This window comes from Mastomys coucha, unplaced genomic scaffold, assembly GCF_008632895.1.
Source record: "Mastomys coucha isolate ucsf_1 unplaced genomic scaffold, UCSF_Mcou_1 pScaffold15, whole genome shotgun sequence".
NCBI lineage: Eukaryota > Metazoa > Chordata > Mammalia > Rodentia > Muridae > Mastomys > Mastomys coucha.
The window spans coordinates 167494381-167512369 of NW_022196897.1; the positions used below are offsets into that span (position 1 = coordinate 167494381).

Consider the following 17989-nt stretch of genomic DNA (forward strand, 5'->3'; position numbering starts at 1 on the left):
GTTTTGCCTGAAATTTTCAAAGAATTAATAAAAATATTATATATTTAAAAACTCACAATCAGTGAAGAGCTACTTAAGGGTAAAGGTTTGTGCAGTGCAAGCCACGGCAGAGCTGGCCCCTTGGTCTTCTTTGACTCTTGTTTTACCAACCTGTAGCTATGGCTTCTCTGGGGTAATGACCCTCCTCTCTGTTCCCTATTTTTCTGTGTCAATGGAATCCTTCACCCGGGGCTGATTAGTGAAGACCAGGTTCTGGAGCAGAGCTCATTTAGTGAGGCGATATTCCATGTGACAGTACAAATGGAAATGTCTGGCCTGGAACAGACACTATCCAAACCTCGAGTTCCTCCAGGCAAAGGCCAGGGCATACCCCACCCTTGAATTGACTCTAGGCTATCCAGACACATAAAGAAAAACCTAAGACCAGATAGATGAAATGACTCTGGCTCAGGGCTGAGCCAAGCAGGGATCTCCTAAGTGCTAGGGACAAGATGAGGCAGTAATGTGGCCATCCCTGAACATCAGCACAGGCTTAGGCTTGGTATGGAAGGAATGGTAGGGTTGCATACTGTCCTGGATAACCTAGCTTCCTACCTTGCAGGCCCATGTCAGGGTCTATCTCTACCCACCCAGAACTGGACCCTGAGTGGCTAGAGTCCCTCTCCTCTATTTTGTTCATGTTCATGACCTTCTTCCTGAGGCCTAGGGGATGCCATTGGAGGGGTCCCAAGCTTGGCCCCTCCCCCTATTGAGAGATGTTTTTCTGTCTGGTGGAGCACTGCCTTTGTTATATGCCTGCCAGGAGGCCCCATGACATACTGCAAAGAGCACGTGGCTGCCCTGGCCTCTTTCAGAAAGTGGCTCATCCCTGGACATCACTGCATCTGAGCATCTAACAGCATATGGTTACAGTTAGAAGCAGGGGCACCACAGATTCTAGAAAGGACTAAAGGCAGGAGCTGGAGGTAAGTCTCCAGGCACATTCCAGGGCTGGTGATGTTCTCTCCTGCAGACTTGCTCAGGGCTGCTGTTCTTTCCATGGGGCCTGAGGGTAGGGCCAGGGACTTGTTCTGTGGCCCAGAGCTAAGCCACAGGGAAGATAGCAATGGTCCCACAGAGGAGCAGGATAGACCCCACTGTCCATATAATCGTGTCCTGGACCAGGACTGCCTAGATGGGCAGATCTTAGGCCAGTTGCGCCCCCTGTCAGAAGAGGAAGAATCCTCTGGGGCTACCTTCCTTGGGGAGCCTGCTTTCCCTGAGATGGACTCAGAGGATCTTCGTCTAGCCTCCTTCTACGACTGGCCATCTACTGCGGGGATTCAGCCTGAGCCATTGGCTGCTGCTGGCTTCTTCCATACAGGTAAATGTTGGGGTCTTTTTGCTGTGGTCTGGATGCTACTTAGCACTTTTCCAGGCAAATGATTCTGTTCATTCCTGCTCTGAGGGAGTAACTAATAAAAGGTACTCCTGTCATCCTTGCCTGGTCAGGGCTTGGACTATAACCCACTCAAAGCCACTATGAAATTCTGCGCTTATGCTGGTCTTGTTCTGAGGTCCTTCAGCATGTGGGGTCTGCTGGCTTGGTGGTTTCACTCAGCTTACATGGTTCTGAGGATTTCCCACACTCTTTGGAGATCCCCACTCTTATCAGTGTCTTTCAGGTTTGGTTCTATAGCTGATTAATGCCTTTCATCCCTGGGCCCAAATCAACAAAACCAGAATCTGTTCTATTGGGGAAGGGGCCAGCTTAAGCATCCAGTGCCCATCTTGTAGGTAATCCCCCAGGCTTCCCAAGTACCAGGCTAGTGCAGGGACCAACTCCAGACAAATCCTTTGAGTACTTGTTCTAGTTACAAATGTAGACCACTCCTTGAGCCTGCTCTGCTCCTCATTCATAGTAAGGTTCAGGTTCTGGCTCTGTCTCTTCCTGACTGAAGGAAAATGAGTCAGTGAGATCCACTGAGGGGCTTTGTAAGTATGAGCGTAGCCAGACACTATGGGTCTACTAGCAGTGGGACTAGCAGGGGAGGAAACAGCCGTTTTTCTTGCATCGGCCAGTCAAGAGTCCATACTGATTTAGAACATCGGACACTGGTTATGAAGGGTCAATGTCTAGAACAGTTAGAGCTCCCTTGAAAAGGAGTCTCCTTGAGGCCAACAGATGTCAGGATTTTGTGGACCATGGGTACCTGCTGTGGGATATGCCTGTAAGCAATCCTGTTTGCTTCTGCTCAAGGTCATGACGGGCACATTTTCCTATGGCTTGGGGAGGGGCACAGAGCAGAGATGATTAAAGCCTGAGCCACTAAAATCAAGTCTGCCTATAAATTGACATGGAAGGGGTCACCTCCTTATCCTGTAACTAGAAGTCCTTCTTTGAGGCCCTGAAACTCCCAGGCTACAGATGCTCCAAGCCTTTGGCTCAACCCTATCCACATGCTCTGAGAACAACACAAATGCTAGCTGGACCTTTCCAGAATATTCTGGAGCCCTCCTGACACATGCCCCATGGCAATTGCCTTTATTTGCCTTTGAGACAAGAGAGGTGTCCATGTGCCTTGCTCCCTTCTTGTTAACCTGCTGGCAGATTCCAGTCCTGCCTGCCTAAGCTCTGATGGCCATGGAGGGACACCCTGGGGTTGCCAGCTCTGTGGGGCTACCAGCTATGTGTCTCTGCCATACCCAGGCCAGCAGGACAAGGTGAGATGTTTCTTCTGCTATGGGGGTCTACAGAGCTGGGAGCGTGGGGATGACCCCTGGACAGAACATGCCCGATGGTTCCCCAGGTAAGGGCCCTGTGGGCTGCTGCAGTTCTGACTAATGAGAAGGGCCCCAAAGAACTCTGTACAGCCTCCCCATCTCCCATGGTTCTGAGACATCAGGATCTCTCTAGGGCTCCTAGGGTAGGCACTCCCCAGTTGCTGCCGTTTTCTAGATACTCAGCTAGGTGTTCAGAGCCCATCTCTAAAACAGCCTTACTAGAAGGTGCCCATGGGGGATACAACCCTGACTACCTGTCACAGGAAGTAATGGGTTCCATGGGAATAGAAGGCATGCCCGGATCCCAAAGGCTTGCAAGGCTTGAACGTGACAGTGGGGCTCTAAGAGTCCAGTCCTGTCTTCTGAGCTCTTTTCTCCAGGTGTCAGTTCCTGCTACGGTCAAAAGGAAGGGACTTTGTGGAAAGAATACAGGCCTACACCCCCCTGCTGGGATCCTGGGTAAGTCCATCTGTCCTCAGGACTCAGGTGGGCTGGCAGTCTCTGCTTTGCTTACTTAAGGCATCCATGGCTCTCTAACAGGAACAGGAAGAACCAGAAGATACAGCCTCTGCCACTTCCTCAGGTGAGAGAGCCTAATGCAGAGCCTTTGCTGTTTAGTTGGTGTTTGCAGCCTGCACGTGGGTAAGACTGCTGTGTGTCTCCACCTGCCAGTCAGCAGGGCTGTGTCCACATGCTGTGTCCAAGGCACTGCATCCCCTTGCTCCTAGTGAGAAGGCTGCTAAAGACTCCAGCCGTATGCCAGGCTGGCTCTGCTGGGCACTAGCCACAGCTTCTTAAAGCCAACTGGGCTGCAGCCAGAAGCCTGTCGACTAAAGATGCAGAGGGCACAGTTTTCCAGATCCCTTCCTTCAGACCTGTGGGTCAGGGCTCTGAGGTTCTTCAGGGCCCTAAGGGGACTTCTGACTTCAGGGACCACATGATGTGCTTGCCAATCTTGTGGTCACAAGCAAGAGGCTTTTCTCCCCAGCCTCATTGCTGTGAGATGTGACACAACAGTAACCCATTTCAAAAGCACATGAGTCTGTGGGACACTCTGGTGCATGGCAGGGTTTTGTCTACTGTCCTACCCAATGATGGTAGCACCTCTAGATAGAAGCTCTGATAATGCAGCATCCTCAATGTAACAGAGTTGGACCTTTACCTGTGCCTTCTGGGAACACAAATCCATGTGTATATAGATGAGCATGCCACGGACCACCAGCCTTTCTCCACAACCCGGAGACCTTGGGCTCTCTGTCTCTGTCTCTGTTTGTCTGTCTGTCTGTCCTGTCTGTCTGTCCTGTCTGTCCTGTCTGTCTGTCTCTATCTGTCTCCCCCTGCCCCCAGGGGCAACCAGGAATGGTTAGCATGGACCCAAAGCCCAGGTGTGCTCAGCACATACCTTCATAAATGGTGGCTGCTTTGCTCCAGGAGGAGGGTCAAATGGCAAAGACCAGAGGTACCTCCATCCCTTCTAGGCATTACCTGCTTTCCCTTGTCTCAAGTCCTCTGGGCATCTATCATCATCTGCTTCCTGATTCTCCCAAAGTGCCAAGTACATACAGACTGTAACCACCTAATCTAAGGGGCCCGGCAGGTAAAAGTACCCTAGTGGAAGCCAGGGTCCTTGGTGTCCTCAAGGAAGCTTCTGGCCTTAAGCTCATGAGCAGCTGAGCACCATACAAATCCTGCTCTCTAGGTCAGAACTGAAACTTGGTGGCTGCTAGACTTTCTTTGGGCTAGGCCTTCCTTCCCCACAGAAGTGAGGCCTTTAATCCATTCCTACTGTCTACAGCTCCTGCCCATGGAAGCCCTGAGTTACTCAGATCCAGAAGAGAGATCCAGCCTGAAGATGCCAATGAGCCAGGTATAGCTGGGATCCACATAAGTTGGATGGGCCACCCTCTTTCATGGAGGGTGTGCAGAGGGTGGGTCTGTATGGAAAGCTCATTCCCCTCTGAGGAATCAGTCTCCTAGTCCCTGAGGGTGCTGGTGAACTCTTGAGTCCCCAGGAGCTGAGGATGTGCAGGAACAGCTGCGACAGCTGCAGGAAGAGAGGAGATGCAAGGTGTGCCTGGATCGAGCTGTCTCTGTAGTCTTTGTGCCCTGTGGTCACTTCGTTTGCACTGAGTGTGCCCCCAACCTGCAGCTGTGCCCTATATGCAGGGTGCCTATCTGTACCTGCATACGCACATTCCTGTCCTAAACCAGGTGAGGCCCAGGGTATCCCCAGCATCCTTCCTGCAACCTATATGTAACTTGAGTGTCTTGCTTTTAGCAACTCTAGAGATGGCCAGGCCACTCTTTACTTCCTCCTCTGATCAACACCACCTACTATTTTGAATCCTTTGCAGGTGGAGTTAGAGGGAAAGAGAACTGGGGGACACTTCTAGTTTAGCTGGTCATCAAGGGCTTAAGCCAGGCTTGGAGAGGCCAGCTTCAGAGACATGTGGTCTAGATTTGGGCTTGGGAGGGACACATGAACCTCAATTGTTACATAAATGTGTCACATCCCTGTCCTTGCTGAAAGGTAGCAGTCATGCCTTCTTGGGTACTCAGAGGTCAATATGTCCCCAAGATGTGTCTGACAATTTTCTAAACAGAGTGGTAGGTCAAGGAAGTCCGTAAAGCCGATGGCCCCTAGTTCAGACAAGTCTGATGAGAACAGAACTCATATGCTTCCTCTTCTCCCTCCAGGAACTACATGGCAGAGTGGGTACCCTGCCTGCTTCAGCCTGTCCCAGATCATACAAGTGAGTCTGCTGAGGACATCCAGTGTCCACCAGAAATAATACTGCTTTGAGGAAGAGTTCCTGGTTTGTGTGAGGAGTGGTTCTGCTGTAGCTTTTTGGATCTACTTGAAGATAATAAAGCAGAAGATCTCACCTTAGTGCTCAGCTAGTCTCTATCCTAGATACCCACAGCCATGGACCTTAGTCCATGCTAAATAGGTCTCGGTTGCTTCTCAGCAGCAGAGCAACACCTGTCAGGTGTCCAGCCACCTCTAGTCACTGTACAAACTCTTCCCCACTTGGAGAAAACACTTTTTCTGATCTCAGTGACCTTACACTGGATTTTACACTTTTGGAATAGACCAGCCTTGGGGGACTCTCAAGACCCCCACTTCTAATTATTTGACAATCTTGTTTATTTTCTCACATGGCAGGTGTTCTCAGGGCACTTGTCCAGGGTCTTTCTTTCTGAGTGGTGCCATCTACTTTCTCCAAAGAGGAATCTATGTGGTAGCCCCAGGTTCCATGTTTCACCCATGGTACTCTCCTAGCTTGAGAGTGGTAGGGTTCCTTGCAGCTGGGGCACTGCAGTATTTGTTTAAGGCCTTAGTCACTCTTGGATCTTGGTGGCTCATAACAGGGACCTGCTAGTGGGGCTGAACCTTCTTACTGTCCTCTGACAAGCCCTTCCCCTGGAAGCAGGTCTTGTAACCCCACAACAGAGCACCCAGAGGACTCCTAGGGAAATTGCCCAGATTTGCTGCTGGCTGTCCAAGGAGACCAGGGATGCGAATTGTTTGTTTCCACAGTCTCTCGTGCCTTTTCTTCTTCTTCTTCTTTTTTTTTTTAGAAAAAAAAAAAAGAAATTACAAATTCACAGTTGTAGTTACCCTGGCCTGCAGTGTCCCCCGCCCCTCACTGGTATCCAAGGTGAACTTGAGAAAAATGCTAGGCAGGCAGGGAAGCAGAGCTGCAACTCCAGGCCTGGACTCTCCTCATTGTTCCCATGGCTGAGGCTGGGTTGTAGGAGCAGGGTCAGCCATTCCCTCACTTATGCAGGCCTGTGGAGAAGGCAGAGGTCAGAGGAACCTGAGAGAGGCAGGTCAATGTCCTTTCTTTTGGAAAACTTCAAATGCAAAACCCACAAAACCAAGAAAGGGATAGTTGCTCAGGGTATAGCAAAACTATGCCAGGGGCTAGGCTTCTCCATGCACAGGGAAGGTACTGATTTTATACTCTGATGGCCCTGGCCCATTCCTATGGGACTGGACATGGAGTAAGAGTTTCACCTTGGTCAGATTCCCCATTGAAAATAAATCTCACAAGGGCTACTGCCTCTATACATGGGGATTTATTGAGGCCAGGCTTGGCTTAGGAGCATATTTGTCAAGACTTTGAGGACTTTGCAGCTGGTAGCCTGCAGATGCTCCTTCCCTTCCTAGATCTGTATTTCCTCCGTTATTCATCCTGGTAGCTGAAGTCTTGCTACTTCTGATACCCATTATCCATGATAGACTAGGATACTCTGAAATCAGACATAAGGAATCTCTGGGATCAAGTCACCAAGGGAACCCCTAGATTCCCCTTCTGACTGCAATTCCAGGACCATCAGGAAGCCCAGGCACAGCCATGAGATCTGTAAGGCTGTAGCACTGCTTTGGAGAAGGAAATATGATCAGCCAAATATAGAAAACAAACACCCACACCCTCTACCTTCCTGAAACAGTGAAGCCCTTGGGGAGCGGCCTGTTGGTATCTCTCCCATTCCTGAGACTCGAGAACCTGGTTATTACAGAATCTACCCCTGCTGAGCTTTGAACTCAATATGGGGGGAAGAGTTCTACAGCCACTGAACCCCCGACACCTAACTAGACCATGATCTTAAGGGAGTGATAAATGGATAGATGGATTGGCAGACAGATGCCTGATAAAGTCTCCAAAGAGAAGAGCCTTATGTTGTGAGCACTCTATCGCAGGCTGAGTGGGCCATACTTACAAATATGCCTGCTTGGACAAGAGGCTGGACGGCTTTTCATTGACATGGTACAGGGGGAATGGGTCAAATCCACCAATGAAATCAACTGAAAGAAATCAAGCCCAAATAAAATAAAACCCAAATGATGGAAAAGATGGCAGAATGGAAAACATTCCCCATGGCAGATTCCCAATAAGAGGGATGTTGCCAGAGCTTGTGAAGGATGCAGGCACAAACCCAAATCATTCCCCGTTGTATCTCAAACCTTGCTGGGATCTCTCTGGGGCACTGTGCACAGTTTTGTGGCTCTGTGATTTGAATGGACCTTGTTAGAAGATGGGTGAGGAGGGGGAGGCCATGGGTGGCCCCACCTAGCCAGACTCTCTCCAAATACTAAACCAGTCGTAGCCTTCACTTACATCAAGCACCTGCCCCATGAAGCCTCCCACACACTAGTGGATGCTAGGCTTGTTGGACAAAATGAAGAAGACATTTCTGAAGCTCAGGGCTGGCTGCAGTTCTGAATTCAAAGAGCAGGTGGAGCTCCTGCTTCATCGTCAGCAGCCAGTTGCAGTCGGAGATCAGGTAGCACCAGGGCCTTGATCCCAGACTCAAGAGACTATCCCTCACCAGACTCCAGAATCAAGCCCAAGTCTCTTAAATATGGGAACTGCTGAGTCTACAGTCCAACACTCTGGGGCAGATGGCTTTGAATTTCAATTCTGACTCTAGGGAAGGGTCTATCCACAAGACTCCTGATCGCTCACCCACACATTGTCAATCCTTCCTCTGCAGGGACTTCCCATGAGATTATGTTAGGACTGGGAGTCCCCAAAGGGATGGCCTGAGTCATTACTGTGTTATGATGCAAATCAAAATTAAGTTGTAAAGGGTTTTCATGCAAAGGGGAAAGGATAATCTATCTAAATGAGTCCCACCTAACACTAAGTGTCAATCAATATGGGTAGAATGGACCTTGCCACTGAAGACTCAAACCTTCTTGGGGTCACTGTAGGGGTCATGAAGATAGGTGTCCCTGGACCTGAGGGCTACTGGCTTTTTTTCATAGACAACCCCCTCTCCCCAGTTCTCAGATCTTTGTACTGCCATGATTATGGTCAGGCCTGTGGCAGGAAATGAATACCCAGTAGGCATGGGGCATCAGTAAGGGACACCTTCAGACCCTATCCCAGATAACATAGCACTCAAAGTTGTCACACCCGTTAGCTGTACACTTACAGCTGTCTTCTTCTTCTGTAAGCACACTGACCACGTAGCAACCATAGACGAAACCCAGGAGCTGAAAGACACCAAGAGGCCAGACACGTCAAGCCATCTCGCTGTAGCAGTAATTTGAAGACTGAGAGGATGACTTCATGTGTACCTGACAAAATCCTTGCATTTTGCAAGCTTCCACTTCCTCCCCTTTAAAATGGAACTGTGGCACTGACTTGCATTGCTTCCCAAACTCCCACATTTCAAATACTTCATTCTCCTTTGACACACTACTCAGTGGCCACCACGTGGGTGGAGGAGGGTGATGGAGCCAGTCTGAATGGTGGTAGCTATTTCCCATTTCAGGGCTTGGAAGACTAAACATGGAAAACCAGAGCTGAACTTTCCTATGGAACATGGACAACTGAGAAGTAGTTTGGAGGGGGCAAGGTCATGCCCCGTGTCCTCTGAGCCCATATGTTCAGGTCTATATTCTTCATGTCACCATACAATGTCCTGTGGGCCCCTTCTACTCAGTTCTAGCAGAAGTCCAGGGTACAAGCCCTCCTTCCACATTTAGCCTCTGTTCCTGACATGCAAGGCTGTCTATGTGGACAGGATGGTGTGCAAGGCTGTCTATGTGGACAGGATGGTGTTTTGACTAAGATGGCTAGTGGGGAACCCTGAAGATCTGAAAGAAGCCTCCATAACTACTCACTTCCCTGCAAAGCTGCCTCCCTGCCCTGGTGCTGGCAACTCACTCTCTGTGTATTTGTTTAGGACCCAAGATGCTGCTATGAATCTCAGGAGAGTGCACTGCCCCCCTGGGCGCCCCAACATAACATCTGTATCATGTATACCCTACCCCCTGGCAACAGCTTGGTCTGGGGGGAAAGTCTCTGCCTTGCTGGGACCCTGGATGATTTGATGCACCTGAATATTTCAAAAGGTACAGCTAAACAGGAGTGATAGTGGGTTCTCTGAGAGCCAGAGTGGATGTCTCAGAACACCGCAGCAAAGAGTGGCCTGACCAGTGAATGCACTGGAAGCTACTATAGAGGTGACAAGTCAGTGTTCAGTGTTTGTGGGTGTGACTGGAAGGAAGCAGAAATTTCCAGATGTGCAGCAGGTCCCTCTGCAAAAGTAACAAGCAGCCTCTAGGGATTCACTTACCCTCCAGGCTATGGTTCCCCACTGACCTGACCCAGCAGCCTACCTAGAGGCCGCCACATCCTACTGTAGAAGGAAACAGCACTTTACCAGACTAGAGCTGAAAATACATGCTCTCACTGCCCATGAGACCCTACCCAGATCAGGTGCAGAATGGGGTACCTCTAGGACTCCAGCATTCTAGGAATGAGTCCAGAACTGAGCCTGGAAGTCAGTCTCCTCACTAAGAAGAAAGCCTGAGGTGTCTCTCACATAGCCTTTTATGATCCCCTGGGACAGTCTGAGGTGGAGGGTCACACCCCAGGATTGCACCCCTCCCCTGGAGAGCTGGCCACAGTGCTTGAAATGGGGACAGGTTCTCCTGGGGAAGAGGCTCTGTCTGAGCTGGCATCTACTCTATCTCAAGCCACCCATGGTGGTTCATGACATCTTACCTTTACATTCTTGCCTTCTTTCCTCACCATTTCTGTCCACCCTGTCCACCCAGATCTTCCCTGAACATGTTTCTACTCTGCCTCTTCCAGAAGTTTTCCCTCTCCTTGGCCTTTCCTTACCAGTGGTCTGGTAAGAGCTAAGCCCGACACTTTGTGTCCTACTACCCAGAGTGGACAACAGAGACATCACTTTTCTACAGGAAAAACAAGTACAAGCAGACCAGATGTGTGAGCTGGCATTCCCATTTGAGAAATTATGGCTGAAAGCTGTCTCCCCACTGACATGCAGAATTCTGTTCCTCCAGCACCAGTTCCATCAAAATCGTTCTGTACCTTGCAAGGAGACCTTTGTCTTTCTAGTTTCCAGTTACTGTCTTTTCAGAATCTTCAATTTCAGAACTCTCGACAGAGACCTTTGACTAATCAGTTCTTTTATGAAGATCATGCTTGTATTCCTTTATGTTTGGGGTTCAACTGGGATCATCTCTTGCTTCTGCATGAGTTACATTGGGGTGAAGCATAACTTCAGCTCTCAGCTGTGTAGGCTGAACTTAAGCAAGATGGCTGGGGGGGGGGGTAGTAGAGGTGTAGTGGACTGCAAGGCTACCTGCACTGTCTACTGTATGCTTTATTATATCTTTGTTGTACTCAGATGTAGAAATTCAATTTCTTCCATAAGTTGCTGGTTGTCCTATGAACTTGACCTCTGCCAAGTATTGTGTGCACTGGGAAGATTGTGCGGGGGGGGGGGGGGGGGGGGGGGGGGGGTTCTCAAGATGTGACCAGACTTGGCCATGGACTAACCTGGTTGTGCTCAAGGTGTGGCACCCACAATCCTATGGGGCTGTGTTGCTGTGGCTGCTGCTCCACAGTTCTCTAAACCTCTCCTTCCCACCCCTTTGAGTCCATTGATCAAAATGGTCTTGACTTTAAGATGTGATAAGTGAGGCAGAAAGCTCAGATGGTTCTCTAGGTCCAAAAGGTAGCACCACCTGAGCCCAGGGGCTGTCTCTCTCCCCACTGCTCTTCAATAATTTGAACAGTGCTAGAGAGGTCTATAGAATCAATTCCATGTTCACCAGCTATGGTTGTTCTTTAGTTTCATGTAACACCAGTAAATCCATGGTTAGGTGGGACATGGTTAGGAGATGGTATCCTCACCAGAGTCATGATGAGGTTTTGGAAAAAGCAACCTATTAGTTTTTGTGATCATCACAGGCTTGGGGACAATGAAGGAAGCTGGCAGGACTGGAGTGGATGGGACCCTCTGGACCACTTCTCAGAAGGGCACATACTCCTATTTCATGCTGAACCACCTACAACAAGGTGGGTCTCTAAGACAAGATGTTCCTCCTCTCTGCAAGCAGGACATAACTGGGAAAGAGTTTGAGGTAGTCCTCACAGGTAGTGGCTTGCCGCATCCAGTCCTCAGGGGCCAGAGCCCAGTAAGAGTTTAGAGAATTGTTTAGTAATATGTTAAACCATGGCCAGGGCTGGAGAGATGGCTCAGCGGTTAAGAGCACTGACTGCTCTTCCAGAGGTCCTGAGTTCAATTCCCAGCAACCACATGGTGGCTCATGACCATCTGTAATGGGATCCGATGCCTTCTTCTGGTGTGTCTGAAGACAGCTACAGTGTACTCACATACATAAAATAAATAATTATTTTTTAAAAAAAATGGCCAAACACATTCCAAAGCCCAACTCTGGTGCCTTGGAATTTGTTCATTTTTAAAAATAGGGCCCACAAACCATCAGCATGTGATTAGGTAAGGTGAAGTGACCCTAAACCAAAGTCTGGCATTCTTACCAGAGGGAGGGTGCTGAGACAGCCAATCATGTAGGTAAAAGAATGTATGACAGGTGGAGATGCAGATGTTTTCCTAGGCCAGAGAATGCTGTGGCCCATGATTAGAGGACACCTGGACCCCTTTTCTCAGAGTCCCAGAGAGATCCAGCTCCACTAATTCCTTAGCTTTGGACTTTGATCTTGGAGCTGTAAGGGAGCAGGTTTCTGTTTTAAGCCCCTTTGGCTGATTTAGTGTGTGTGTGTGTGTGTGTGTGTGTGTGTGTGTGCGCGCGCGCGCACGTGCATGCATTTATGGGTACATGTAAGGGAGGTGCGTGTACATTTGGAAGCAAAAGAACAACCTTTTATGTCATTCCTTCCACCTTTTTTTTTTTTTTTTTTTTTAATGACATCTCTTACTAACAGGCAAGACTAGCTGGGCAGTGAGCCTCACAGATCCACTTACCTTTACCTCCCAAATGCTGAGATTACAAATACACATACCACCATTCCTAATTCTAAATACAATTTATTATATTTAATGAACCAAGTATGGTAGCTTGTGCCTTTAATCCCAGCACTTGGGAGGTAGAGGCAGGATGATCTCTATGAATTTGAGGCCAGCCTGATCTATGGAGTTCTAGAACACACATACATATGTGTATGTGTGTCCACATATGTATGTATGTATGATGTCCATATGTGTGTATGTATGAGGTACATACACGTTTGCTCAGCGGTGTGCACCCATGATGTATGTGGATCCAGAAGAGAACTTCAAGTGACCTACCCTAGAACCCTCCACCTTATTGCCTTGAGACATGGTGATGGTACAAGGTCAATATCTCCAGGTGCCCAGCATCTTTCATATGGGTTCTGGGGGAACTGAACTCAGGTCCCATGTTTGGAAAGCAAGCATCTTTCTAACTGATCTGTCACCACAGCCCAGTTCTCCTTTATTTTGCGGAGATGGTTTGGCTCTGTACCCACGCTGGCCTTGGGAAGGAGGTCCTCCTTTGAGAAGGAGGTCCTCCTTTGAGTAAGTGGTCCTCTTTTGAGTAGGAGGTCCCCCTTTGAGTAGGTGGTCCTCCTTTGAGTAGGTGGTCCTCCTTTGAGTAGGAGGTCCTCTTTTGAGTAGGTGGTTCTCCTTTGAGTAGGAGGTCCTCCTTTGAGTAGGTGGTCCTCTTTTGAGTAGGTGGTCCTCCTTTGAGTAGGAGGTCCTCCTTTGAGTAGGTAGTTCTCCTTTGAGTAAGTGGTCCTCTTTTGAGTAGGAGGTCCTCCTTTGAGTAGGTGGTCCTACTTTGAGTAGGTGGTTCTCCTTTGAGTAGGAGGTCCTCCCTTGAGTAGGTGGTCCTCCCTTGAGTAGGTGGTCCTCCTTTGAGTAGGTGGTCCTCCTTTGAGTAGGTAGTCCTCCTTTGAGTTGGTGGTCCTCCTTTGAGTTGGTGGTCCTCCTTTCTCTGTTTCTCACACAGTGGGATGGCAGGCTTGTGTCACTATACCTCCCATCTGGTCAGTTGTTATTATAAACTTTTCCAGAAATAAAGCCAGAATTTGGCCTTTCTGATGGTCCAAATGTGTGGGGCCCTACTCTGATACATGCTGAAGTAGCAGGCTATCCTTCCCAGGGGAACCTAGCACAGGGATTCAGGCTCGCTGGGGTTCAAGGCATTTATAGTAGCTTCTGCACCCCCTTACTTTTCTATGCAGGCTGAGGTACCCTGGAGTGACTGGATGAGGCACTGACTGCCTTTGGAAGGGCTCCTGATGACATAATCTTTCTCCATGATCATCCAGGCAGAGTTTATGAATCATTATCTGCTTGGTCTTTTCAAGACTCCAATCCCTGCACCAACCCAAAGCCAGACACATAAAGCACCCGGGTCTAGACTGACCAGGACAAGATTCTCTACTGAAACAGGTATTGTCCTGGAATGACAGAGCTCAGGACACAATAAGAGGTCCAGTTACTAACAGTGAGGGAGCCCAGATTTGACACTGTATCCAGAGTGGACCCTGAGATGGAGTGTTTGCAAAAGGACCTAACTCTACCTGGACCACCTAAGCAGGGTGTGAAAGGCCCTGAGAGCAAGAGAGGGCTGCGGACTACAGTGGGAGTTCATATGCCCCTGATGCCCACTCTGGATATGAAGAGTTCTTCAGAAAGGCTCATATGCCTTTGGCCTGGTCTTTAACAGCTGGTGTTGTTGATAGGTAGCCTCCTTGCCATCTGTTGTTCCTGAGTGGGCGGTTTGTCTCAATACTTTCTTTATATAGATAGCTGAGGAAGATTCCAGCTTGGATTCATCCTTGTATTCCCTATGAGGTCTTAGAGCAAACATGTGGGCCATATATCTCTCATCTCCACAGATGCCACAACTTTCCATGCTTGGTAGACCATGTCGAGTCCAGACCCTGGGCCTTGCAAGGAGGCTGAAGCTTGGGCCACCTGTGTTGCCATGGCAGTAAGACAGAGCAGCAGGAACTCAGCCTCAAAACCAGTTCCTCAAATGCCTCCTTGGGCCTCTCCCCATACTGCTTTTTCTGCACTTTTTCTGCACCATTTAGCTCCCTAGCCATCTAAATGGACTAAGGTTCTGGTGAAAGGCCTTCGGGGCTCAGAACCTCAGGGCCTCTGGTACCCCATGGCCCTACACCCCTGAATTCAACTTCCTACTGTGCTCCATCACAGCTGTAGAGTGACATCAGGCCACCTTGAACTTTCCCCTGGGATCAGGTTCCTGAACACACATGGAAAATAACAGAGTCCCAGCTTCTCGGAACTCACCAAGACTTGTGTTTCCCTCAAGGTTCAACTTGAGTCCAGGGGGATGTCACCATTGACAGGATAATGGCACCTGACACTTGCTGGTGATTCACTGCTAAGAGAATTTTCTACATGTCTAACAGGGTGGTGAGAAAGTTACCTAGAAGCAGTCGGGTAATGTATGGCTGATCCAGGAGCTGCATGGGTACAGAACCGTTCTGCTGCTCAGAGAGCAGGACTCCTGGAGAGCAGTGGTATCTCACAATGCTAGGAAATTCGCCCGGTCTCCACACTGTTCCCTGTCTCACAGCTTCTGTTCTGCGGCAGACTTCTCAGAGCCGTGGACTCACAGCCAGTCCAGTCAGCCCACTGTGTGCCAGAGAGTGTGTCCCCATCCTGCCTTCTCTCCTGGGAGATGAGAGCTTGTGAAATATCCCCAAGGGCCCTGAGACTCATGAAAAAGCATTGAAGTGTTACCCTAATGACCAGACCTGTTGGGATTAAACAATGTCATTAGTGGGGCCCATCTGCAGCCTTATTGGCTGGTCTGGGGCTTCTAGCTCCCTTTCACAGTTCTGTTGAGATCAGCCTCCACCCTGGCCTGTTCTACTCCTGTGCTACAGAGATAGAGGAGCATTCATCTTCACCTTTGCTGTTGCTGTTCCTGGTTGCCTGCTACTCCATAGCATCATCAGAGGCTGCAGTTTGATTCTGCTTCTGAGCCTGTCTTACACGAACAATGATGTTCTATGGTGGTTTGAATAAGAATGACCCCCACAGGCTCATATATTGGAATGCTTACTTACCAGAGTGGCAGTATTTCAAAGGGCTATAAGAATTAGGAGGTGGGACCTTGTCAGAGGAAGTGTGTCACTAGGGTTAGGCTCCAAAAGCCTTGAGGTTCCAAAAGCCCATGCCAGGCCCAGTCTCTTTCTCTCTGTCTATGGATCAGAATGTAGCTCTCAGCTACTTCTCCAGCACCATGCCTTCCTGCCTGCTGCCACACTCCCCACCATGATGATAATGGACCAAACCTCTGAACCTCTAAGCAAATTCCCAATTCAATACTTTCTTTCATAAGAGTTGCATTGGTCATGGTGTCCCTTCATAGCAATAGAACAGTGACTAAGACAAGCTCCAGGTTAGAAGCCCACCCTGACTCCTTTACTTCTTGCAAGATATGGAGGCAATCCTGCTTAACAATGAGGAAACCTGGTTCCTCTGTGTGAAGGAAAGGCCCCAACTCTGCCCCAGGTAGAACAAGCCCCCAGCCTGGGTGCCTGACCCCACACTCACCGCTAGCAAGATCTGCAGGCCACTGTGTAGGGCTTCCACATAGCTATGCACCATGGCACAGCCAGTACCCACCACCAAGGACTGTCCATGCAGTGCACCCAGGCCAGCTGTGGCTGCCTCCTCATGAAGACAGCCTGGCCCATGCTCTTCCCACCAGGAACGATGCCCAGAGAGGTTGAAGGTCAAGAGTTCACTGTCCTGGAAACAAAGGAACAGAAAAATAATTGTATCAGGAGACAACCAGTCTCTACCAACCACAGGCTGAAGTGGGGAAGGATGAAGGGTCCAATCTCCCCCCACCTTTTCCTCTTGGGTTTCAGCTGTAAAAGGCAGGAACAAGTGTCTCCAAACTTTTCCTCAAGGGGAAAGCCTGATTTTGTTGGCCCTCAGCCCTCATACCTCTTCCTCCAGGAAGGCTCCCTGCCTAACAAAGACCTCAGGATTCACTATTACAGTTTCCTCAAAACCTTCATTCATATCCCTGGCCAAAGCTGCCACAGTGGGTCCTAGGCCTCATGTCAGCTACTCCCTAACTGTGACTGGCATAAGCCCAATCAGGGCTAGCTCAGTCCACCACACTACCACGTGTCTCTCCAGCTCAGAGCTTCCTCCGGTGGCACATGGCAGTTGGCCAGGGCAGAAGACTCTATGTGGCCACAAGAGGAAGGTCTCTGCTTGTTCCCCAATCCCACCATCCCGGAGAAGGAGTCATCTACACATCTCTGCCAGTTGTCTACGCAGTCCCGACTCCTCCCTGGTACTGCCTGGTTCCAGGGCCCTCTTCCAGAAGACTCACCCTCTGTGCTACCTGGGCCTGAGGCCCTGGCACACTGACAACCACAAAGCCTTACCAGCAACACTCACCACCCACAAAACAGTTTCCCCAAACTACTGAGGCACCGATCACAGGCAAAACTGTCCTGGTGCTGCAGCCAGCACTGTGCACCAAACGCCATCAGCATTAGGAATGTGCAATGAACCACACCAAGTGTTACAATAGTGATCTGGCTAAGACCCCGTGGATGAGCCCCTTCCTATCTTTACTCACCTTTGAGAGGCCCCCTACTTCCAGGTAGAAGCAGATAATGAAGACATTCCAAGTAATCCAAACAGCTTCCCATACAGCATACTAGGGAGACCAAAAGCGACATGGTAGAAGTTGAATCCAGCAGCTTCAGAAAACGGATATCTGATTTTCTCCAACCCCTTAGAAGAAAACCCTTGAAGTTGTGGCAGGGTCAGGACTCTCTGAGTCTGACCTTCCCAATACTGAGCTTGGAAAAGCTTCCTTAAACCCACCCTGGACAGGTGTCCACCTAAGACATTCTGCCTAAGCTGTTACTAATACTATTCACATATAGAAGCAGCCAAGCACAGCAGACTCACCACCACAATGTAGCGTGGCCGGTATTGAATGGTGCCGAAGAGCCCCAAGATGACCACGATGATGTGGGTGAAGTTGGCCAGGATGGGTGCCCACTGGTAACCCAGGAAGTCAAACACTTGCCGTTCCAGAGCTGTGACCTAAGAACAGGTGGCCCATGAGGAACAGTGGACATTAATGGGCCACCTCAAGTTTTGCCTCCCTCTTAAGTATCATTCACATCTATTTAACACCTATACCAGGTGGGTCACAAACTCCTTCTTGGCTATAACCCAGAGCAGTATTATGTGCCTATATGATGTGGCCTTTCCAGCAAAAATAACCAAGTTTGACAAGCCTAAATGTCACCACTGGAGTATTCTCTGCCTTAAGAAGCCAGGCTCCTTCATTGTCCCCAGACCCAAAACACTGTGGTTGATTTTTTGTTTCTGTTTTGTTTTGGTTTAGCTTGGTTTGTTTTTTTGGTTT

At 49.3% G+C, this 17989-nt stretch overlaps 2 protein-coding genes across 6 annotated transcripts in view; one reads left to right on the forward strand and one right to left on the reverse strand.

The window, feature by feature from the left end:
• The first annotated feature begins 876 nt into the window (after positions 1–876).
• Birc7 (baculoviral IAP repeat containing 7) lies at positions 877–5653 on the forward strand. 2 transcript variants are annotated; one of them, XM_031373030.1, is made up of 7 exons: positions 877–1363; positions 2690–2789; positions 3144–3222; positions 3304–3346; positions 4559–4630; positions 4776–4974; positions 5461–5653. In XM_031373030.1, the coding sequence occupies exons 1-6, from the start codon at positions 997–999 to the stop codon at positions 4967–4969; spliced, it is 855 nt and encodes a 284-aa protein (XP_031228890.1). In that variant the 5' UTR covers positions 877–996; the 3' UTR covers positions 4970–4974; positions 5461–5653. The 2 variants fall into 2 exon arrangements, with proteins under 2 accessions (XP_031228890.1, XP_031228891.1); XM_031373031.1 differs by lacking the exon at positions 5461–5653 and having other exon boundaries at positions 1039–1363; positions 3144–3234; positions 3310–3346; positions 4776–4969.
• Positions 5654–5892: 239 nt separating this feature from the next.
• Positions 5893–17989, reverse strand: part of Nkain4 (sodium/potassium transporting ATPase interacting 4) — a 21141-nt gene continuing 9044 nt past the window's right edge. Inside the window, exons 2-7 of one of the 4 annotated variants that reach the window (XM_031373032.1) lie at positions 17524–17661; positions 17186–17266; positions 16138–16335; positions 8710–8770; positions 7492–7576; positions 5893–6556 (exon numbers count right to left, since the gene is read on the reverse strand). In XM_031373032.1, the coding sequence (XP_031228892.1) occupies positions 6547–6556; positions 7492–7576; positions 8710–8770; positions 16138–16335; positions 17186–17266; positions 17524–17661 (573 nt within the window). In that variant the 3' untranslated portion in view covers positions 5893–6546. Of the gene's footprint in view, positions 6557–6824; positions 7021–7491; positions 7577–8709; positions 8771–16137; positions 16336–17185; positions 17267–17523; positions 17662–17989 lie in introns of those variants that run through there. The other 3 variants (XM_031373033.1, XM_031373034.1, XM_031373035.1) reach the window with 3 other exon arrangements.